Source organism: Glycine soja, chromosome 6 (assembly GCF_004193775.1).
Source record: "Glycine soja cultivar W05 chromosome 6, ASM419377v2, whole genome shotgun sequence".
NCBI classification, from domain to species: domain Eukaryota; kingdom Viridiplantae; phylum Streptophyta; class Magnoliopsida; order Fabales; family Fabaceae; genus Glycine; species Glycine soja.
The window spans coordinates 35,748,286-35,773,180 of record NC_041007.1 but is presented as its reverse complement, the minus strand read 5'-3'; the positions used below and the strand labels follow the sequence as shown (position 1 = coordinate 35,773,180).

General features: G+C 33.5%; 1 protein-coding gene, 1 non-coding gene and 1 pseudogene across 2 annotated transcripts; all 3 read left to right on the top strand.

The window, feature by feature from the left end:
• Positions 1–13,223: 13,223 nt before the first annotated feature.
• On the top strand, positions 13,224–13,297 carry TRNAD-GUC. The gene has a single exon. It is a non-coding gene; the product is annotated as a tRNA-Asp (tRNA).
• Positions 13,298–17,741: 4,444 nt separating this feature from the next.
• LOC114416849 (disease resistance protein RML1B-like) lies at positions 17,742–18,947 on the top strand. Its single transcript, XM_028381883.1, has 2 exons — positions 17,742–17,966; positions 18,302–18,947. Exons 1-2 carry the CDS (start codon positions 17,776–17,778, stop codon positions 18,684–18,686), a joined length of 576 nt encoding a protein of 191 aa, XP_028237684.1. The 5' UTR covers positions 17,742–17,775; the 3' UTR covers positions 18,687–18,947.
• A 121-nt stretch (positions 18,948–19,068) lies between these two features.
• LOC114416156 lies at positions 19,069–22,708 on the top strand (annotated as a pseudogene).
• Positions 22,709–24,895: the final 2,187 nt, after the last annotated feature.

Genomic DNA, 24,895 nt, shown 5'->3' with positions numbered 1-24,895 from the left:
ATTAAGGTTGTGACGCCTAAAGTATAAAAAGAAAAAATAGTCATTGCGGTCGTGGTGAATCCTTGAGTTGTGATGAACGTGAATGATAAGGAGCATCACAACGTGGTGAAAAGTGAATTACATTAGTGATGGAAAAGGACTAACCTAGTCAAAGGTGAGGGGGGGTGGTTGTGATCATGGTTGTGATCACTATGCCTTATATAGCTCCCCCCCCCCCATTTTTTGGGCTATGATGGCTGACAATGGCCGTTATTGGCTCTGTGTTGATTGGATGGGCCATGGTCAATTTACCATAACCATTATCGTGTTGATGTTGTTGGCCTAGGTCGTGGTTCATTGGCCATGGTCATTATGGAGCCCTATGGTGATTGCCTTGGTCGTGGTAAATCCACCATGGTCATGGTATGTAGCAGGAATAAATAAAATGCAAGGGAAAATGAAAGACAACTAAAACAACAAAAGAAATGTAAGGTAAGGATACAATTGGGTGTTGAGAGGCTCATAGAATCTATAGGTTGTCTCCTGAGAAGCGCTTGTTTAACGTCTTGAGCCTGGTGTGTGACATAAAGATTCATCACTCCTAAAAAGGCACAATATATTGTGCTTGGAGGAATACCTCCCCATAATGTTTGACCTTGTGACCATTAATTTGAAAGGTGTTTTTGTTATTGCTCTTTAGTTCCAACACTCCATCAGGGAATAATTTCATTACTATGAAAGGGTCATATTGTAAATGCAATTGCTTTTGATGTTTTGATGATGATCATGATGATATGATGCAATTGATGTAAATGGGCTTTACAAGATTAAATTCAAGACAATACTTCAAGATTACAAGTCACAACATCAAGATGATCACTAGTATATTAGGAAGGGAATTCCTAATTGAATTAGCAAAAGGTTTGGCCAAGTAATTTAAGTTAAAAAGTGTTTTACAAAGGTTTTACTCTCTGGTAATCGATTACCAGAGGATGTAATCGATTACCAGTGGCCAAATATATTTTATAACAGCTACTAAAATTTGAATTCGAAATTTTAGACTGTGTAATCGATTACACAATTTTGGTAATCGATTACCAGCAGTTAGTAAACGTTTTAATTCAAATTTTAAAAGCTGTAATCGATTACACAATTACTGTAATCGATTACCAGACAGGATTTTCAGAAAAATAATTTTAAGAGTCACAACTTTTCAAAGGCTTTATTCATGACCACCAATGGTCTATATATATGTGACTTAAACACGAAATTGCTCAGAGTTTTTGAAAACAACAAGTGTTTATCCTCTCAAAGAGCAAAATCATTTTATCCTCTTAAAAATTCCTTGGCCAATTCAATTGCAATTTCATTAAGGAATTATTTGAGTGTTCAATCTGTAAAATCCATCTCTTTCTAGAGAGATTCATTCTTCTTCTTCTTCTACTTCTCTAAGGGATTAAGAGACCGTGGATCTCTTGTTGTAAAGGAATTCTAAACACAAAGGAAGGATTGTCCTTGTGTGTTTAGAACTTGTAAAAGGAATTTACAAGATAGTGGAACTCTCAAGCGGGTTGCTTGGGGACTTGACGTAGGCACAAGGGTGTGGCCGAACCAGTATAAATCTAAGTTTGCACTTTCTCTTCCCTTAATCTCCTTTATTTATTATTTCTTTATATTCATATTCAAATTGTTTTATTTGAATCAATATTTAAGAAGATTGTCATTAAGGGAATTCATAACTTGAATAAAAAGTGAAATAGTTTTTTTTAATTGGGAAAGTAGTTTGGAATATCTTAATTCAACCCCACTTCTTAAGATATCTGAGGCCACTTGTCTAACAAGTGGTATCAGAGCTTCATTCTTGTATAAAGTTTAGAAGCTTCAAGAAAAAGATGGCCTCAGCAAATTCCTTATTTCCAGAAGGGAATTCTATCAATAGACCTCCAATCTTTAATGGAGAGGGTTACCACTACTGGAAAACCCGAATGCAAATTTTTATTGAGGCAATAGATCTAAATATTTGGGAAGCCATAGAAATAGGGCCTTATATACCCACCACAGTAGAAAGAGTTTCAATAGATGGTAGTTCATCAAGTGAAAGCATAACCATAGAAAAACCTAGAGATAGATGGTCTGAAGAGGATAGAAAATGAGTACAATACAACTTAAAAGCCAAAAACATAATAACATCTGCCCTGGGAATGGATGAATATTTTAGGGTTTCAAATTGTAAGAGTGCTAAGGAAATGTGGGACACTCTTCGATTAACACATGAAGGAACTACAGATGTTAAAAGATCTAGGATAAATGCACTAACTCATGAGTATGAATTATTTAGAATGAATGCAAATGAAAATATTCAAAGCATGCAAAAGAGATTTACACATATAGTAAATCATCTAGCAGCCTTAGGCAAAGAATTTCAAAATGAGGATCTCATAAACAAGGTGTTAAGATGTTTAAGTAGAGAATGGCAACCCAAAGTAACGGCCATTTCTGAATCAAGAGATTTGTCTAATATGTCCCTTGCCACTTTATTTGGAAAGCTGCAGGAACACGAGATGGAGCTATTGAGATTACATCAACACGAAGAAAATGACAAGAAAAAGAAAGGAATTGCTCTTAAAGCATCATCCTCAATTCAAGAAGAAAATGACCAGGATAATGATCCAGATGATGATGATGATCTAAGTTTGTTTGTAAGAAGATTCAACAAGTTTCTTAAAGTAAGAGGAAATCAGAGGCGACCCAATTTTAAATCAAAGAGAAGGACTGAAAATTCATCATCTACTTTAAAATGCTTTGAATGCAATCAACCTGGACATCTGAGGGTTGATTGTCCCATCTTCAAGAAAAAGATGGAAAAATCTAAAAAGAAAAATCATAGTGAAAAGAAACTGAAGAAAGCATACATCACATGGGATGAAAATGATATGGAATCTTCTGAAGATTCTGAAAATGAAGAGATAAATCTCTGCCTTATGGCTAAAAGTTACGAAAGTGATGAAGAGGTAACATCTTCAAATAACTTATCTATTTCTTTTGATGAATTGCAAGATGCATTTGCTGATTTGCATAAAGAATCAATTAAACTTGCAAAATTAGTTTCATCATCAAAGAAAACAATTTCAAATTTAGAAAATGAAATTTCGAAATTAAACAAAGAATTAGATCTTCTTAGAAATGAAGTCTCAATTTCTAAAACAAATGAAAAAGTTAATATCTCCACTATTAATGACAAGAAAATAACAGATTCTTGTAGTTGTTGTGATAAATATGTAAAAGAAATTAAAGAGTTGAAAAATTCACTTGCAAAATTTTCATATAGTAAAAATAATTTAGATGTTATATTAAGTAAACAAAGATATGTGTCTAATAAAAATGGACTAGTGTATAAATCTGAAAAACAACAAAAGTTTCATAAAAACTTTTCCACTTCCACACAAAAATGTAATTCTAATTCTATCACTTGTTTTTACTGTGGAAGAAGAGGACATGGCATATCAACTTGCTACTTCAAGAAAAATTACAATAACATTAAAATGATATGGGTCCCAAAAGGATCCTCAGTTTATACTAACATGCAAGGACCCAATAAAATTTGGATACCTAAGTCAAAAACTTGATTATGCAGATATCTTTAAGAAAGAAGTGGTACATAGATAGCGGATGCTCAAAACATATGACTGGAGATGCATCAAATTTTACACATATCTCTCCAAAGAAAAGCGGGCATGTAACATATGGTGACAACAACAAAGGTAGAATCCTTGGAGTGGGTAAAATAGGTACAAATTCTTCAAACTCCATTGAAAATGTTCTACTTGTTGAAGGCCTTAAGCACAACCTGCTTAGTGTTAGTCAATTATGCGACAAAGGCTATCTAGTATCATTTGATTCTCAGAAATGTCTTATAGAACATAAGCATGACATTAATATAAAGCATGTAGGACATAGAGTCAATAATGTTTACATGATAGACTTAAGCATAAAACAAGAAAACAATCATTGCTTTCTTAGTAAAGATGATGATCCATGGTTATGGCATAAAAGAATTGCTCACATAAACATGGATCACTTAAATAAATTAATTTCAAAAGATTTAGTAGTTGGTTTGCCTAAATTAAAATTTGAAAAAGATAAACTATGTGATGCATGTCAAAAGGGCAAACAAACAAGAGTCTCATTCAAACCTAAAAATGTTGTTTCAACCACTCAACCCTTACAGTTATTGCATATGGATCTATTTGGTCCATCTAGAACCATGAGTTTTGGAGGAAATTACTATGCCCTAGTTATAGTTGATGATTTCTCTAGATATACTTGGACATTATTTATTACACATAAAAGTGATTCATTCCAAGCATTTAGGAAACTTGCTAAAGTCATACAAAACAAGAAAAATCTCAAGATTGCATCCATTAGAAGTGATCATGGGGGTGAATTTGAAAATAAAGATTTTGAATTATTTTGTGATGAACATGGTATTGAACATAATTTTTCTGCACCAAGAACCCTTCAACAAAATGGAGTTGTTGAGAGGAAAAATAGGTCATTGGAAGAAATTGAAAGAACTTTATTAAATGATACTTTTCTTCCAAAGTATTTTTGGGCTGAAGCGGTCAATACTGCATGTTACATCATGAATAGGGCCTTAATAAGACCTATTTTAAAGAAAACCCCATATGAGTTATTTAATGGTAGAAAACCTAATATTTCTCATCTACATGTTTTTGGTTGCAAATGCTTTGTGCTCAATAATGGAAAAGATAATCTAGGAAAATTTGATGCAAAATCTGATGAAGGTATTTTTCTTGGATATTCATTACAAAGCAAAGCATATAGGATATATAATAAAAGAACTATGAATATCGAGGAATCCATTCATGTTACCTTTGATGAATCTAATGCTATCTTGTCAAGAAAGAATATGCTAGATGACATTGCAGATTCTTTAGAACATATGAATATTGATGAACAAGATTCCAAAGGAAATGATAAAGGAAACAATGAAGATCCTCCAGAAGAAGTCAAATCCAATAATGAACTTCCAAGAGAATGGAAAGCTTCAAGAGATCATCCCCTCGACAACATTATTGGTGATATTTCAAAAGGGGTAACAACTAGACATTCTCTTAAAGATTTATGCAATAATATGGCTTTTGTATCTATGATTGAACCTAAAAATATAAAAGAAGCCATAGTAGATGATAATTGGATCATTGCCATGCAAGAAGAACTAAACCAATTTGAAAGAAACAATGTGTGGAAATTAGTAGAAAAACCTGAAAATTATCCTGTCATAGGAACAAAATGGGTTTTTAGAAATAAATTAGATGAACATGGTATAATTATTAGAAATAAAGCCAGGTTAGTAGCAAAAGGGTATAATCAAGAAGAGGGAATAGACTATGAAGAAACATATGCTCCTGTTGCAAGATTAGAAGCCATTAGAATGCTTTTGGCATATGCATCCATAATGGACTTTAAACTTTATCAAATGGATGTTAAGAGTGCCTTTCTAAATGGTTTAATTCAAGAAGAGGTATATGTTGAACAACCCCCTGGTTTTGAAATTCCTGATAAACCAAACCATGTTTATAAATTACAAAAGGCTCTTTATGGTTTGAAACAAGCCCCTAGGGCATGGTATGAACGCTTAAGCAATTTTCTTCTAGAAAAAAGAATTCTCTAGAGGTAAAGTGGATACCACATTGTTCATAAAGAGAAAGCATAATGACATTTTGTTGGTTCAAATATATGTTGATGATATAATTTTTGGATCCACTAATGATTCATTGTGCAAGGAGTTTTCCCTTGATATGCAAAGTGAATTTGAAATGTCAATGATGGGAGAACTAAAGTACTTTCTGGGATTACAAATCAAGCAAACTCAAGAAGGTATATTCATCAATCAATCCAAGTACTGCAAGGAATTGATCAAAAGATTTGGGATGGATAGTGCAAAACACATGTCCACACCTATGAGCACTAGTTGTTACTTAGATAAAGATGAATCGGGTCAGTCTATAGACATAAAACAATATCGAGGTATGATCGGATCTCTTCTTTATTTATCTGCTAGTAGACCTGATATTATGTTTAGTGTATGCATGTGTGCTAGGTTTCAATCCAACCCCAAACAATCACATTTAAGTGCAGTAAAGAGAATCATGAGATATCTATTAGGGACAATAAATTTAGGATTATGGTATCCTAAGAATTCAACATGTAACTTAATAGGATATTCTGATTCTGATTTTGACGGATCTAAAACTGATAGAAAAAGTACAAGTGGAACTTGTCAATTCATTGGATCGGCTCTTGTTTCATGGCATAGTAAGAAACAAAATAGTGTTGCTTTATCTACCGCTGAAGCGGAGTATATCTCTGCCGGTAGTTGTTGTGCACAAATTTTATGGATGAAGCAACAATTATCTAACTATGGCATCATTCTTGATCACATACCTATTAAGTGTGATAATACTAGTGCCATAAATCTATCCAAAAACCCAGTTCAACACTCTAGAACTAAACATATAGAGATTAGACACCACTTTCTTAGAGATCATGTCCTAAAGGGAGATTGTGTATTAGAATTTGTTGATACTAAGAATCAACTTGCTGATATTTTCACTAAACCTCTCCCCAAGGAAGTGTTCTTCTCTATTAGAAGATAATTAGGTCTCTTAGATGTAAGAGATTTAGAAAAATAGGGATTGATTGGTTGATGTACTCTTACTTATTGATTGTAGATTATTTTGTTTGTTTGATCTTGTTTGAATTCTTGTTTTTATGATAGAATTTATGATTTCTTGTGTATATAATAATTGAATGATTGAATTTAGTGTATTAGTAGTGAAAATTAATCATATAGGATGTACTTGAGCATAAACATAGATATTCTCTTAAGAAACTAGCCTAGGATAGGCTCTGGTAATCGATTACCATCCAGTGTAATCGATTACACATGAACAGGCAGCCTGTAATCGATTACAACATCCTGTAATCGATTACCAGTAGGCTTATTGGTCCTGTAATCGATTACCAATATCTGTAATCGATTACAATACGTCATCTTCTATAAATACTCACGAAATCAGAGCTGCTGCGCAGCCAAAGCCTCCTCCACCTTTTCCTCCATACCTAAAACTTCAAATCTTCGATTCTCACTCAATTCTTCACCAAATCACGTCCCGTAAAGCCCAATCTTCCTCTTTTTCACTCCTCTTTCACTTCCACCGATCAAAATCCACAAAAAATTCATCAAATGGCAGAGCCATCAAAGAAGAGAAAGGGATCATCCTCCACCGCTGCTGCTGCTGCCCATCGCCGCCACGGCCCATCCGGAGCACCCACAACACCTATTCCTCCTTCTTTGTCATCTCCAAGATCATCAACATTGTTTTCATCCGATGATCAACGTCTACGGTACCTTTCTCAGTTTTCTTCTAGAATAATCTTAGACCCTAAGTACCTAGATTTAGAATTCTTTAATGATGAAACGTTTGATTGCTATCAAGTGTTTCAAAATTCTGGTCTTGTTGATTTCATGTCATTAAAATTGCCATATTATCCTGAACTTGTAAAAGTCTTCTACTGCAATTTAAAAATTCAGGATGGTATTATTATGTCTGAGGTGCATGGTATTTCTATGGTCATTGATCAATCACTATTCTTTTCTTTGACTCATTTACCCAGTCAAGGTGCACCTTTTGAGGGCACCATTGTTGATGACTGGAAATTCGATTATTCGAGTCATGATGCTCGTCGCATGGTCTGCAATGATCAAGCTGAAATGACCGGTAGATTGTTGGTTGGGTCATTAACATTTGATAATCGCATCATGCACTATATCATTGTTAGGATTTTGCTTCCTCGGTCTTCAAATTTAGCACAAGCCTCTGAGGAGGATTTGATTCTTATGTGGGCTTTTCTTACCGGTCGTCAGATCGACTGGGCCCATTTGGTTCGGTACCGAATGCATAAGGCATTACAGGCTAATGCACCTCTTCCTTATCCACATTTGATTACTCTGTTTTTGCGTCATTTTCAAATTCCGCTTGATGATGAACCATTTGTTCAAGTCAAGCGTTCCTTTGCAATTGGTGCTGGTGCAGTGACCTCCTTTGGGTATCGTAAAGATCGGAATGGTCAATGGCTGAAGAAGGATGCACTCCCTCCTCAAGATGAACACACTCCTTCACCTCCTCCTCAACGTGAAGATTCCGCACTCATGAATGAAGTCCTCTCCGAATTACGGGGTCTTCGTTCTTATGTTGGTGACCGCTTCGACTCGTTAGATACACGCTTTGCTGGTATGGACATTCGCCTCACACAGCTTGAAGAAGATGTCGGATACATTCGTCAAAGTTTCGATCTTCCACCACCACCTCCGTCTACTTAGTTTTTAGTTTTTAATAAGCCGTGTATTTTGGCTGTTTAAGTTTCTTAGAGTTTCAATTATTGCGTTAAGTACTTTGCTTATTTATCTTGTGGTATTAAGATTTCATACTTTTTCTGCTTTGACATTGTGTGGTTGTTGACATTTTAAGTTCTTTGAATTCTGATTTGATTATTTCTTGTTTGTGAGTTTGGATGGTTATGCTTTATACTCTGATCTTTATATCTTTCTACTCCTTTGTTATATCTGTGTTGATTCCCTAGTTCTTTGGCTTTTTGATGTTGCCAAAGGGGGAGAAAAGGTTGGTTGTAGAAAAAGGTTGGTTGTAGAAAAAAAAAAGCTTAACAACCTTAGAAATCAAGTGATCATGAATTCCGAAATATAGGGGGAGTAAACGCATATACAATTGGTTGTTGCTTGCTTTAATCTTGATTTCAGGTATTGTATTGTCATCATCAAAAAGGGGGAGATTGTAGATGCAATTGCTTTTGATGTTTTGATGATGATCATGATGATATGATGCAATTGATGTAAATGGGCTTTACAAGATTAAATTCAAGACAATACTTCAAGATTACAAGTCACAGCATCAAGATGATCACTAGTATATTAGGAAGGGAATTCCTAATTGAATTAGCAAAAGGTTTGGCCAAGTAATTTAAGTTAAAAAGTGTTTTACAAAGGTTTTACTCTCTGGTAATCGATTACCAGAGGATGTAATCGATTACCAGTGGCCAAATATATTTTATAACAGCTACTAAAATTTGAATTCGAAATTTTAGACTGTGTAATCGATTACACAATTTTGGTAATCGATTACCAGCAGTTAGTAAACGTTTTAATTCAAATTTTAAAAGCTGTAATCGATTACACAATTACTGTAATCGATTACCAGACAGGATTTTCAGAAAAATAATTTTAAGAGTCACAACTTTTCAAAGGCTTTATTCATGACCACCAATGGTCTATATATATGTGACTTAAACACGAAATTGCTCAGAGTTTTTGAAAACAACAAGTGTTTATCCTCTCAAAGAGCAAAATCATTTTATCCTCTTAAAAATTCCTTGGCCAATTCAATTGCAATTTCATTAAGGAATTATTTGAGTGTTCAATCTGTAAAATCCATCTCTTTCTAGAGAGATTCATTCTTCTTCTTCTTCACATTATCTAAGGGATTAAGAGACCGTGGGTCTCTTGTTGTAAAGGAATTCTAAACACAAAGGAAGGATTGTCCTTGTGTGTTTAGAACTTGTAAAAGGAATTTACAAGATAGTGGAACTCTCAAGCGGGTTGCTTGGGGACTGGACGTAGGCACAAGGGTGTGGCCGAACCAGTATAAATCTGAGTTTGCACTTTCTCTTCCCTTAATCTCCTTTATTTATTATTTCTTTATATTCATATTCAAATTGTTTTATTTGAATCAATATTTAAGAAGATTGTCATTAAGGGAATTCATAACTTGAATAAAAAGTGAAATAGTTTTTTTTAATTGGGAAAGTAGTTTGGAATATCTTAATTCAACCCCCTTTCTTAAGATATCTGAGGCCACTTGTCTAACACATATCACCTCGAGTGCAATTTTCTTGGGAAGAGGTGGAGGTGTGAGTTGTAAACTAGAACTTTTTCTCCTTCGTGAAACTTATGTCTCTTGATGCTTTGGTCATGCCATTTTTTGGTTTTCTCGTTATAGAGTTTGGTATTCTCATAAGCACTGAGCTTAAACTCATCCAACTCATTCAACTATTGCAACCTATTGTTACCTACAAGTTCATAATCAAAGTTTAGAAATTTCAGAGCCCACATGGCTTTGTGTTTCAATTCAACAGGAAAATGATAGTTCATCCTATAAAATAGCTTAAATGGAGACATCCCAATGGGAGTCTTAAAGGTTGTTTTGTAATCCCAGAGTGTAGCGTCCAACTTCAATGACCAATTTTTTTGAGATGCACTCACAGTTTTCTCTAAGATCCTTTTTTGATCCATTTCTCTAATGCCATTATAAGCATTAGAAGCCATAGCCTCAATGATCTCCAATGTTGCATCTGTCAGTTTGTGCATGAGGTTCCCCGTACTACAACATCTAGGCATGATCTGTGGTGTTATGATAGTCCCCCATAGAATATGTATATCAACCTCTATGGTGGGTAGCCATGATGTTGGCAGCTTATTTGCAACCCCTTGAAACATACTCAAGCTTCAGAAAGTGATCCTTGCCCTGTTGAAACTGGGCAAAGTTTCCAATCTCTCAAATCAATTGCTTAGACTTTTCCACTAGGAATAACTTCATCAAGAATGCTAATGAGCACTGGTCCCAAGAGGTAATGCTCCATCTTGGCAAGTTACTGAGCCAATCTTCAACCCTCCCCTCTAATGAGAATGGGAAAGTAGCCAATATGATGTAATCAGGATCATTGAGAGGGTTTTTTACCGTGTTTGTAATCCTTAGGAACTTCTTCAAATGGACCATCGGGTCTTCTTATGGTAGGGCATGGAACTGTATCCTCTCAATCATGTTGATAAGTCCATGCCTTAACTTAGAATGTTGATCTCCCAAGTTAGGAGCTATATGGTTGTAGTGATCCCCACATTAGGGGTGCATTCTTGGTTTCCATAAACAGCCATTCTTTTTCCTCTTGTTTCAATGTTATTCCTCCAACTGGCTCTTTTGATCTTAGGATCACAATTAGTAATTTCATTATGATGAGATCGAGTTAGCATAAATTGTTAACAATAAGAAAAAGAATTAAATTGCAATCAGCAAAAAATCAAAATTATATTGCAAAAAAAAAGAATTTAAAATAATAAAAACAAAAATAAAATAAAATAGAATATGTACAAAAAATTAAAATAAAATAAGAAATGTGACAAAAATGACTTAATTTACTCGAATTAAATTATCCGGGAATTCCACAACTAGTCATCAACAGTGACGCTGAAAACTTGATGCAAAAATATGTACTCACATAGGACAAGTGTATCCTACGCATTAGCAATAATGGACTCGAAAGTCTGAATATTGTACCCTAGAGACTTATTGTGTTCTCGAACGCTCTAAATCACATAAACTAAATAATTTAGAATTTTTAATCTAAGTTTGGGGGTTGTGATTGCATCCAATAAAATAAACTAAAGATAGACCATAACTTCAAGAAAGAGATATGTATGAAAGATAAACACTCAGATTATGAATTCGCATGCACCATCCCCCCTAATTCATAATTCAATTAAGATATCTTAATTATCAAATAATTGTCTAATACCTCCTAATTTAATTCTTAGTCTATGGTCAGGGTCTTAGAATACTTTCCCCCCTAAATAAACTATGCATTGGTCAATTGAGATTCAATTTAGGGTTAAGGATGAATTTAAGAGAAGTTTATATAAAGAAAGTTCATGCCACCAATTTGGTCATGCAATATGAACCCTATCATTCTAGAGTTGAATTAATTGCAAGAAGATGACCACTAACATGCAATTGACTAAGAATCAAAGTGATCAGTTCCAATATAAGATAGAAAGCAGAAGAAAGACACAATCATTTGAATAACACCAAAGAACTTTATTAAAACGAGAAATTAGGATTTACGGTGCAACTACATCACAATCTGAGGCTTAAAGGTTTTAGCCAACCACGATTATAGAAAAGCTAAATAACCTACAATCATGCATTGAAATTAAAAGAGACCAAAACCCTTACAAATTTAGGACCACAATTGTTACTAGTTCAATTCCCTCTTCCAAAGCTCTAAAAAATCGTTAAATAAGCAAAAGGTAGGTTTAAAAGTGTTTCTCAAGGCTATTTATACTAATAAAGATGTAGCAATCAAGAAAGGCGCATAGGGAACGTGGTAAATCTACCGTGATCGTGATCAGAAACATTGACGTTGAGTGCTTTAGGGTGTTATGGATCTGTCACGGTCCTCATGAATTGATCACAACCGTTATCGAATTATCACGATTGTGATCAACTGGTAGGCATTGATCTTTAGGGTAGTGGTGATCTTATTATGGGCATTGTGGTCACCATGATTGTGGTAAAATACTTTGGCCATGGTATAGTGTAGAGTCTTCAGTTTCTTTATAGATTTGTGTTGATTCCGACTCTTTCACTTGATCAAACATTTATACTTTATGCACATGAAACTAGATCTAAACGTGAATTATGCCAAGAAAAATACGTGAAATTGACACAGAAACTCATGTAAAATGTCACTCAAAATGGTCTATCAATTCACACACTTTTTTAAGCTATGAAGAAGCTTCACGTCCTATTGTCTCGTCATGAGTTGCTTCACCGAGGTTATGACCGCGACATACTTATGATGCACCACCAAATCACCTTGAATAATAGAGATCACGTGAAAAGAGTTTGAAACACATAAAACTTGTCTGAAATCCCTATCCTAGGCTATAGATAAACCAAAATACATAGATGGGGTAAAGACAACACATATTGCACCAGCCTGGGGCCAATGGTAGAAGAACCACCCTCCACATTAAAGGCTTTGGAAATGATCTCAAACAAATTGCAGAACTACCTCTGAATCCACTAAGGAGACACAATTTTGTTGGTGAAAAATGAGTTTCTAGCTTTCAAATCTCCCAAAGAGTTATGGGAAACTTATTCCCACACCATACTATCAACCAAGCCGACAAAAAAGCCATCTTAGTAGGGTCACCAACCACAATGGCCGAACCCAAACCATGCCACACATTACCAACACTGCTACACAAGAAGAAGAGATGATAGAAATTGTCCTCACTAGAATTACATCTTCGGCAAGTCGCAACAATTGGAATATGATGATCCTGGATCATTTATGAGTAGTCATTCCCTGGGATTGTAGTTTAATTGGTCAGAGCACCGCCCTGTCAAGGCGGAAGCTGCGGGTTCGAGCCCCGTCAGTCCCGATTGTTGGATCAAGTGGCCTCAGAATAATTAAGAAGGGGGGGTTGAATTAATTATTAATTAACCTTTACTAATTAAAAATCTTCCCTCCTTAGGCTTTTACTATGTTGTTAAGAAAGTAAAGAATAGAAATAAAAACATAACCAAAAGTAAAAGCAATAATTAAAGTGCACAACGGAAAATAAAGAGTGTAGGGAAGAAGAAGACAAACACAAGAGTTTTATACTGGTTCGACAACAACCCGTGCCTACATCCAGTCCCCAAGCGACCTGCGGTGCTTGAGATTTCTTTTCAACCTTGTAAAATCCTTTACAAGCAAAGATCCACAAGGGATGTACCCTCCCTTGTTCTCTTTGAACAACCTAGTGGATGTACCCTCCACTAGAACTGATCCACAAGAGATATACCCTCTCTTGTTCTCAGTTACAACAACCCAAGTAGATGTACCCTTTACTTGTACCACAAAGGATGTACCCTCCAATGTGTTAAGACAAAGTTCTCAGGCGATTAGTCCTTTGAAACTTTGTGAAGGGGATACAAAAGATATCTCAGGCAGTTAGTCCTTTGAAATATTTTGTATAAGGGAAAGGGAAGAATCAAAAGAATTCTCAAACTATGTCTTATTGAATTCTTTGAAAAGGGAGAAGGGATACACAAAAGAATTCAGGTGGTTAGTCCTTTGTTCTTTTGGAAAAGGGAGAAGAGAGACACAAAAAGAATTCAGGCGGTTAGTCCTTAGCGAATTCTTTTTGGCAAAGAGAGAAGAGAGACACAAAAGAATTCAGGCGGTTAATCCTTCGTTCTTTTGGAAAAGGGAGAAGAGAGACACAAAAAGAATTCAGACGGTTAGCCCTTGGCGAATTCTTTTTGGCAAAGGGAGAAGAGAATGAAAAATATGAATAACACACTTTTGTTTTCTGTGAAAGAAGAAGGTTTGAAAACCAGAAAACTTAGAAAGCTTTTGGCAAAGGAAGAAGAAGAAAGATGAGAATCAAAGGTTTCAAGATTTCTCAAAGGTTGTTAAAGAAGTTGTAATAGTTGTTCTTGAAATGCATGTCAAGGTCTTGCTTTTATAGACTCTTCATGTCTGGTCAAGAAAACCATTGGAAGAGTTATAACCTTTAGAAAAACCTGAAAACCATTGGAAAAGTTACATCTTTTGATTTTTATTAAAAACTTGTCACTGGTAATCGATTACCAAAACCATGTAATCGATTACACAAAACATTTTATGAAAAGATGTGACTCTTCACAATTGAATTTGAATTCCAACGTTCAGATTCACTGGTAATCGATTACCAATATCTTGTAATCGATTACACCATTTTGAAATCAATTGGAACGTTACAAATTCAGTTAAAAGATTTTGAAATCAAACTTTTCCACTGGTAATCGATTACAGGAAACTGGTAGTCGATTACCGGAGAGTAAAAACTCTGGTAACTTAGAAAATTTTGAGAAAAACTCTTTTGAAAAACAAAACTGTGCTATGTTTGTTTTTTGAAAAATCTTTTCAATACTTCCCTTGTGAAGTCTTCTTGATTTCTTCTCTTGAATCTTGAATTCATCTTCTCTTGAATCTTGAAATCAAACTTCTCTTGATTCTTGAATCTTCTTGATTGCTTCTCGTGAAATCAATCTTGAAATTATTTTTTGGACTTTTTGTCATCATCAAAACTACTTGAATCAATTTGATTCATCATCATGAAGCTTACTTCTACACCGATGGATCCACCCCCCCCCCTCCAAAAAAAAAGACATCTATTCTTTTTTTTTTGTGTGAAAGGGAATAAAATGGATAAAAAAAATATTATTCCTAATAAGGAAGGAAAGGAAACTTTGAATTGCATAAAAAAAATGTTTTTTTGTTTTATTTAGTATGGACAAAAAATCTTCCTATATTATACTATTTAATTCTCGACGATTGCATTACATATTTTTTGGAAGCTAGAACTCCCAAAGCTAACTTCACAAGACATGTTGGCCAAAATTCTTATCCAAGAGCCACCTATATCTAGATCTAGTAGTATAATTACTAGACAAACAATTACTCCAAGTGAAACTATTCGCAACATCCTCATTCAAAAAAGAAGACACGCTGTTAATCTCTTGACGAATGTCTAGAGATGTAGGAGACGTAGACTTTCCAAATCCTATCTCAAATGTTGACTGATAAATGCTTTATATGCTTACATATTTTACCATTTATCTTACATTTTCATTACTTAGAACTTTGTTTTAATCACTTTTTTGCTAATATAACTATTAACTAGGAGAAAGTTTAGTGTCTTTAACTTCTCAAAATATGATAGAAAAAACTATACCATGAATATGATAAAATTAAGACACTTAATATTACAAAAATATATGAATCTAAAATTAAATATATTTAATCAGGTCATGGATTGGGTTGGTTCAAATAGAAAAAAAAAACATTATTTTGAGAAAAAAATAATTATAATTTGTTGGATTTGGATTTAGGGAGAAACCAATTTTGAACGGATCATATTTAATTTGTTTGATTGATTTGAGTTTTGAAATTTTTTATATCCAATCCAAATCGAACCAATTTGATAACATCAAATTAAGTTAGTTCAAATAATTAAATTATGATAATATCTCTCTCTCTCTACATATATATGATATTTATAGTTTTTATATCTAATTATTGTCTATTTTATAAAAATACCAATTTTATAAAATGAAGGTATAAAAATTTCATGTTCTTAAATGAATAAATATTTTATTTATTTCTTTTGATAATTATCATTATATATCTCATATTATTATAAATATGATAAAAATTACACAACAATTTACTGCAAAATCAAAATAGAATGAGAAGATTTTTTTAATCTTTTTTTGCAAGTGTTTCATGAGTTGTTTAAAATTAATTAATATTACTTAAGTAATTTTTACTATTGGAACAAATGATTTGAAAATGTGTTGCTTAAGTGAGTTACTTAGGTTATATAAACAAGTGTTGCTTAATTCATTCATACCAATTAAAGAAAAAAATTCAATTACAAAATTTAATGACTTAAGTTAAACACTCATTCTAATAACTTAAATATTGAAGTAAAATTTGTGTAAATTTTAAATACTCTTAAATTTTGCTTAAGTGACTTAAGTTAGGGTTCATAAATTTTAGATAAATAGTTCATTTAAGCAATTATGCATTATAGATACTCTTAGTGATATTTTTTCTAACACTTTTTTTTAACACTTTTTAGTGAATGACTTAAATTTATTTAAAATTGTAAATTTTGTGGGTCTCATTTCTAAATTAGGGGATAAAATATTAAATGAGAAGTGAAACTTTCCAAAATTAATGATTTTAAACAATTTTTTTATATTTATAATATTATTGTTTAAGATATGAATATTATTTATATATTATAATAACAATATAATATTAATAAAAATAAGTTTAAATAATAAATACAAAGAAGTAAAAACATAAAAATAAAAAATACAAAAAAATATAAAAAAGAAATAATATTAAAAGAAAGAAAAACATAAAAAAGGAAAGAAGAAAGAAAGAATGTAGAAAACATGAAAAGAAAAAAATAATAAAGAAGGAAAATTCATTGTTTGGATAGAAAATTTTAATTGAGGAAAGTAATTTATCAGAGAATTTGAATTTCTGTAATTTAAAATTCATTGTTTGGATGTTTTTTGTGAAGAATTTAAAATTTTGGAATTTTAAAACAGAATTTAAAACAACTAAAAATCTGGAATTTCAATTTCCTTTTAAATGATGAGAAATTGAAATTCTCTTCTTACAGTCTTCTTCAAGAAACACAATATGAGATTGTGGAACATCGATGGGGTCTGAGCGTAGAGAAACACGCATAACTAACACACCAATCATATTTTTTTTTCATTCATTTTTTTTCACCCTCATAATTTTAACTTTTTTTTTATCCAAACACAAAATTTTGAAAATAAAAGAATTTCAATTAAAGTATTTGAAATTATTAGAATTTAAAATTTCTCAGAATTTTAAATTCTTTCATCCAAACACACTCTAAGAGAGAGAACTATAAAAGCTATGAATAAGGATTCTAGTATATGACAAACCTTGTATCCTTGTGAATTTAGTGATTCTAACGTGCCCACGCTTTTGTAGATAATCTTTTAATTTATTATTTAGGTTGAATTTAGTCTATTTTTAGAGTTTAATTTAATTTTTTAAATGAATTTAATTTAGTCCTTTAGATTAAATGACAAAAAGTTTATATTTTATGACAATTTTAAATATTCATTAAATAATTTTAAATTCTTACTAAATTTATATATATTTTTAAAATAGTCTATTTTTAATATTTAGATGATAAAATTAAATTAGTTTTAAAAATTTAAAAATAAAATTAAATCTAAAAAAATTGAGGATAAAATTAAATAAGAGACCTAAAAATCTAATTTAACCTTCGCTGTATCAGCACATCATTTTTTGCTTCCACTTTTTGCGATTGCAATGGTTTCCAAGACCACAATCCGTTGCAGCTCTTCTCCATTTCATGCTATAATGACACACGACGTGTTCGTGAGCTTCCGCGGTGAAGACATACACACCAGCTTCACCGGTTTTCTTTTTCAAGCTCTTGGTAGAAAATGCACTATTGTGGTCTTCTCAATCAACTATGCTTTCTCAACTATTCGAAATAAGTAACCTCTCTCTCATTTGATTATGTATCTTAATTTGTTATATTACAATTACATATATATACGCTTAGTCATATCATTATTTGCATGTATTTCATCCTTTCTTACTCGTAGTTTTCTACGATTTATTACCCCTTTTTAAACTTGAGAGATTTGTTGAAGAGCTAGGATGGAAATTGGGTTGGAAATTTATACATGTTTAATGCAAATAGTATTTAAAAGGGAAGAAATACTCTGTTCTTGCTTCTTATTTGCTTCTATGCATGTACATTCTGTTTTGGTTCTCTAGGGTTTGGTGATTATTTGACATTCTTGATTTTCATTAAATGTTCATTCAGGCTACAATATGCAGAGCTTGAAGATATTGTTGAAAAGATAATAACAAATATGTTGGGTCACAAATTTTCCAGTCTTCCAAATGATGATCTAGTTGAGATGGAATCTCGTGTTGAAGAATTAGCAAAGCTTTTACGTTTGGGGTCTGTTAATGACATTCAACTTGTGGGAATTAGTAGGATGGGTGGAATAGGAAAAACAACAATTGGTCATGCTTTTTATGTAGAAATCTCTCATCAATATGATTTTTGTTGTTTTATTGATGATGTAAGCAAAATTTATCAAGATTTTGGTGTATTGGGCTTACAAAAACAATTACTTTGTGAATCTTTGAATGAAAAAAGTTTAGAGATTTGCAATCTATGCAAGGGCATGGATAGTTCTTAATAATGTTGATCAAGTTGAACAACTAAAGATGTTTACAGGTAGTAGATGTACTTTGTTACGTGAATGCCTAGGTGGAGGGAGCATAATCATCATAATTTCTAGGGATAATTATATTGAGGAGACATGGAGTAGATGATGTTTACCAAGTCCAGACTTTAGATCAAGAACATGTTGTTCAATTGTTTTGCAAAAATGCTTTCAAAAGTAATTATGCTATGAGTGATTATAAAAGGTTGACTTGTGATGTATTATCACATGCCCAAGGCCATTCCGTAGCAATTGAAGTATTGGGCTCATCCGTGTTTGGACGAGATGTTTCAGAGAGAGAAGAGGAAATTATATGAAGGATGATGTTTACCAAGTCTAGCATTGGACCGCGAACATGTGGTTTAGTTGTTTTGTAGAAATGCTTTCAAAAGTAATTATGTTACGAGTGGTTATGAGAAGTTGGCTTATGACGTACTATCACATGCCCATGGTCATTCCTTAGCAATTGAAGTATTGCACTCATCTTTGTTTGATCGAGATGTTTCATAGTGGAGAAGTGCATCTGTTAGGTTAAGAGAAATTATAGTAAAAACATTATGGATGATGTACTGCAAATAAGTTTTGATGAGTTGGAGGATATTGAGAAGGAAATATTTTTGGATATTGCTTGCTTATTCTACTTACAGCCAGTGCAATATTTGATGGAAGTTATCCATTTTCGTGGATTTCATCTTGAAATGGCTTTCAAGTTCTAATTGACAGATCACTCATAACCATTAAATATGGATTTGATTCATATGCATGACTTATTGAGAGATTTAGGCAGGTATATTGTTTGAGAAAAATCACCTAAGGAGCCAAGAAAGTGGAGTAGATTATGTGATTACAAAGATTTTCACTAAGTTATGTCAGACAATAAGGTAAAATAGTTTTGATTATAAAATCCTAGGTTTCCATTTTTCTAGAATTGGTAAATGGTAAATACTTCAAGGGATCTAACATTTTATTTCCCCTTTGCAATGTTGTAGGCAGCAGATTATCTTGAAGCCTTAGTTTTTAAAAATGAAAGCAGCTTTCCTCAAAACATAATAAGGGCGGATGCTCTATGCAAAATGAGTCACCGTAAGTTGCTCGTGCTTGACAAAATGAATTTTTCAGGAAGACTCGATAATCTTTCCAATGAATTACGATATCTTACTTGGGATATATACCCTTTTGAGGGTTTGCTGCCAAGTTTTGATCCGGACAAACTTGTTGGGTTGCTCTTGCCTAATAGCAACATCAAACAACTATGGGAAGACACAAAGGTAATGCAAATTATTATTCTTTATCTATTTTAGTTTTTCTTTAGATGAACAAATAAAAAGCCAAGCTTTCTTGTGCTGTTTCCTTTTTCTTTATTTAATTACATAAACAAAAAAAGCTCAAATGTCATTATTAATTTTGTCTCCTACTATTGGTCGTTCATTGCAGCCTCTACACAATTTGAGACGTTTGATTCTCTCATTCCAAATATCAAACTGAGATGCCAGATATTAGGGAGGCCCTAAATCTTAAGTGGCTAGATCTCCAAGGATGTATACAACTTAGGCAGATTGATCCATTCATTGGTTTTCTAAGCTTATTTTTGTGAAGTTGAAAGACTGCAAAAGTCTTACCAAGTTACCACATTAGCATATTAGGCCTCAATTCTCTTGAATATTTGATTCTCAATGACTGTTCAAAACTGTATGATAATCAGTTATTAAATGAACCAAGGGATGCAGAACAAATCAACACCTTCTTACTCCAGAGAACATAAAAGTTCATTAGCTATTTATTGCCTTCCTCGCCAATTTTCCCATGTATCTACAAACTTGATCTAAGTTTCTGTAATTTACTTCAAATCCCTGATGCTATCGGAAATTTGTGTTGCTTAGAAAGCCTAGATTTAAGTGGAAACAATTTTGCTGGACTGCTCAACCTCAAGGAGCTTTCCATACTGTTCCATTTAAACTTACAGCACTGCAAGCAGTTGAAACATTTGCCTGAGCTCCCTTCACGAATTGACTTCCCATCACACCTACTTACATGTTGCTATGGATAAAATATCTATCTAGTGGAGGAGATGCAGGATTATACGTTTTCAAATGCCCAAAATTAGTTGAGGGAATGCTGCTCGAACATAGGTTTTTCATGGATGATACAAATTGTTCAGGTGTACATGCTCCTTCCTTCCTCCTCCCATCTCTCCTCCTATCTATTCTCTCTCCTTTTGTTTGTGTCAGAATTAGGAACTAACATACAGCTGTGTCTGCAGTACATGGAACATCACCAATACAAAAAATTTGATTACCCTCTAATGAAGTTTGAAAGAATAAAGTGTTACTCTTGGAAATGAAATACCAAGGTGGTTCAACAATCAACATTTGGGCAGTTTAATAAGCATTGATGCATCACCCATTATGGATGACAATAATTGGATTGACATTGCGTGTTGTGCTATATTTGTGGTACGTTATGAAACAGTTTTAGCTATGGGTCCTTCAAAAACAAAAGAAAGGTATCCTTTTAAATTTTTATGGAGATCTAGAACTAGTTTCAGAGAATCAGATCACATGTGGCTATTATTTCTAAGTGAAAGACTATTATTCATTGAAGAATGTCATCTGCAGGCTAACCTTGGTAGCATGAAACAGGAATTTAAAATAATTAGCTACAAGCCAGGTTTTGATGTCGAGGTGAAGAAATACTGATATCATTGGGTATATAAATAGGATCTTGAACTATCCAACTTAACTATGATGCATAGCGGAAATTTGTTGGCTCAGAAGCGCAAGTTTTTGGGCAATTGAACAAAATGAAGGAAGAAATCAAGGAAAAAGAAGCAAAGGAAGAATCTCAGCTGGACGAAGAAAGGATGCTGCCAAACCCTCCCTGGAAAACTCAATCAAGTTGCAGCAAAATCAATTTGCAAATCTGGACCTATGTTTTTAAGCCACCAACTGCAATATATCATCAGAAATTATGCAAGCTACAAGCAAAGGAGAAATGGTAAGACTTTCATTTTTAGTCGTTGGTGACTCGACTAAAGAATCAGGGATGCAAATTTTAAATATGGTTTTCGGTTGTTCTAGAAAGCTGGTGTTGGCTGGCCAAAGATACTATTCTTTTGGTAGTTGTAATGTTTATCAGAGGATGATGCAAATTCTGGTCTTTTTGTAACAAATACAAAGCTAAGGGATTTTTATAACTGCTATGCTTTTAGCGTATCCGAATCCATATTTGAGACTTATAATAATAATAGTAATAATAATAATAATAATAATGTTTTACTCAAGTCATATTAGTCTTTCATGACAGCACAAAAAGAAGTAAGAAAAAATAATCCTCATATCAGGCAATCTAAGAATCAGGAAGTCAAACTAACACATTAGATTTCTGCCTAAGAAGAAAAGAAGTGAATAAAAATAGTTTGATGCAATCACTATATCGTTTTCTTCTTTCATGTCTTGTGCACTAACACAAATTGAATCTATTTCAGATTTTGATCTAGACAGCTATTCTCCTGTCCTCTAACATCAAGGATGTTTATTCTATAAGAAAAAGAACAGAAAAAAAGGATGTGACAACACCGAATACTCTCCCTTATGTTGCTAGAGAGGCTGATCTCTACCCATGTTTACAGCATGAACTCCGCATAGCCCCTCTTCAGTCACTAGGAAGTTTCTTTAACAACACAGAGGAACTGGTAGAGGAGAAATGGGGCAATTACAAGCCTAAGCAATTGTAGTATTCTGGTTTTTCTTGAGTAACTTGGACGTGTCCTCATACCTCGGACTGCACTTAAATTTCTTTGTTTTATATTTTCCTTACACTACTCTTATTCCATGTTTTGTTTTGTCATAGACATTTTTTTGGATCTGTACATGTTAGTGCAGAATGCAGACTTGTATAATATCACAGTCATGCATGACAACATGAAGATAACTCTTTTTTTTTCTTTCCATATCATTGAATCTGATAATCGGGAAGTTTCCAAAACTTCAGAAAAAGATTTCTGACTAGAAAGAAAAAAATGAGGAAAAGATTTCTCATACTTAGAGTCTAATCTTTGTTTTATCGTTTCTAATATTAAACTCTCAATAAATACAATCTGACCTAGATTTTTCCAGCTTCATCTAATTAGTTTTCAATAAGAGAATCTGACTAAAATTATCAACAATCAGCTGTTTATTAACATTTCTTATGTTGTATGTTGGTTCATTAACAACCATTAGTTAGTTCTCTTACTCTTTATCAACTTAGTATTTTTCTGCTTTCTGCTATTCTGTTATAGCATGTAACAGTTAAGTAGTTTTAAGTTGGTTAGGTTGGTTAGGCTTGAAATAGTGCTTCTATTTCTTCTCCTCATAGTCTAGATCATAAGAGAGTTTTTTGTAACCAGAGAAATTCTACAGAGATTGAATAAAAGTGGCTGTTGTGAGCTATGTGCAGTTTTGGTTCTTTTTCCTGCATTTTGCTTATACTTGTTCATACAAGAAACTCATTCTTTTGTGAAGTAAAAATCTGATCTTGGCACAACAAATTGGTGCGGTGAGCGTGGAGCGATTTTGAGTTCGATTCAAGAAATGGGCTCGTCCAAGTATGAGGTTGAAAAATTCACAGGGCAAAATGATTTCGGGCTATGGTGATTGAAGATGAGAGCTCTTCTTGTTCAGCAGGGCCTGGTGGAAGCACTTGATGGAGAAGCCAAACTTGAAAAGAAGATAGCTGATGGGGATAAGAAAGCACTACTATAGAAGGCACACAGTGCAATTATCCTCAGTCTTGGAGACAAGGTGTTGAGGCAAGTCTCTAAGGAAACAACTGCTACTGGGGTTTGGTCAAAACTTGAAGGTTTGTACATAACCAAATCTTTAGTTAATCGTCTTTACCTAAAGCAGTCTTTGTATTCGTTTAAAATGCATGAAGATAGATCAGTAGGAGAACAATTGGATTTATTTAATAAACTGATTCTAGATCTTGAAAATATCGATGTCACTATTGATGATGAGGATCAAGCTTTGTTATTGCTGTGCTCTTTGCCTAAGAGTTAGTCTCATTTCAAAGAAACTTTATTGTTTGGAAGAGACTTTGTTTCTCTTGATGAAGTGTAGGTTGCTCTGAATTCAAAGGAATTGAATGAAAGAAAGAAAAAGAAGTCCTCTACAAGTGGTGAAGGGTTGACAGCAAGAGGCAAGACCTTCAGAAAAGATAGTAAATTTGATAAGAAGAAGCAAAAGCCAGAAAATCAGAAGAATGATGAAGGAAACATCTTCAAAATCAGATGCTATCACTGTAAAAAGAAGGGTTATATAAGGAAAGTTTGTCCTGAAAGGCAGAAAAATGGTGGCAGTAACAATAGGAAGAAGGACTCAGGAAATGCTGCAATTGTTCAAGATGATGGCTATGAATCTGCAGAGGCACTGATGGTGTCTGAAAAGAATCCAGAAGCTAAATGGATAATGGATTCAGGGTGTTCATGGCATATGACACCAAACAAATCATGGTTTGAACAATTTTCTGATCAAGCAAATGGGTTAGTACTCCTTGGAGATAACAAGCCTTGCAAAATTGAAGGAATTGGGTCTATAAGGTTCAAGTTTCATGATGAGGCTGAAAGAATTCTCACAGAGGTCAGATATGTACCTGAGTTGAAGAAAAATTTAATCTCTCTTGGTGAATTTGATAAAAGAGGGTATGTGTTCAAGGGTAAAAAAGGAATACTGAATATAATTAAAGACTCCATGGTTGTCATGAGGGGAATTATGGAGAATGGCCTCTATTATGTAGATGGTGAAGTTGTAATTGGCTCTGCAGCCACTGCAACTGGAAGAGTTTTATCAAAAACTGAGTTATGGCACATGAGGTTGGGCCATGTAAGTGAGAAAGGGTTGATTAAATTGGCAAAACAGGAGCTGCTATGTGGGGGACAGAATGGAAAGATTAAAGTTCTATGAGTCTATGGCAAAGCCTGCAGAGCCAAATTCAATGCTGGACAACAGAGAACAAAAGGTACCCTTGATTATGTTCATGCTGATCTTTGGGGTCCAACCAAGACTCCCTCTAATTTTGGAGCAAAGTATTTCTTGAGCATTGTGGATGACTACTCAAGGAAGTTATGGATCTACATTTAGAAAACAAAAGATGAGACTTTTGATAACTTTAAAAGCTGGAAAACACTTGTGGAAAACCAAACT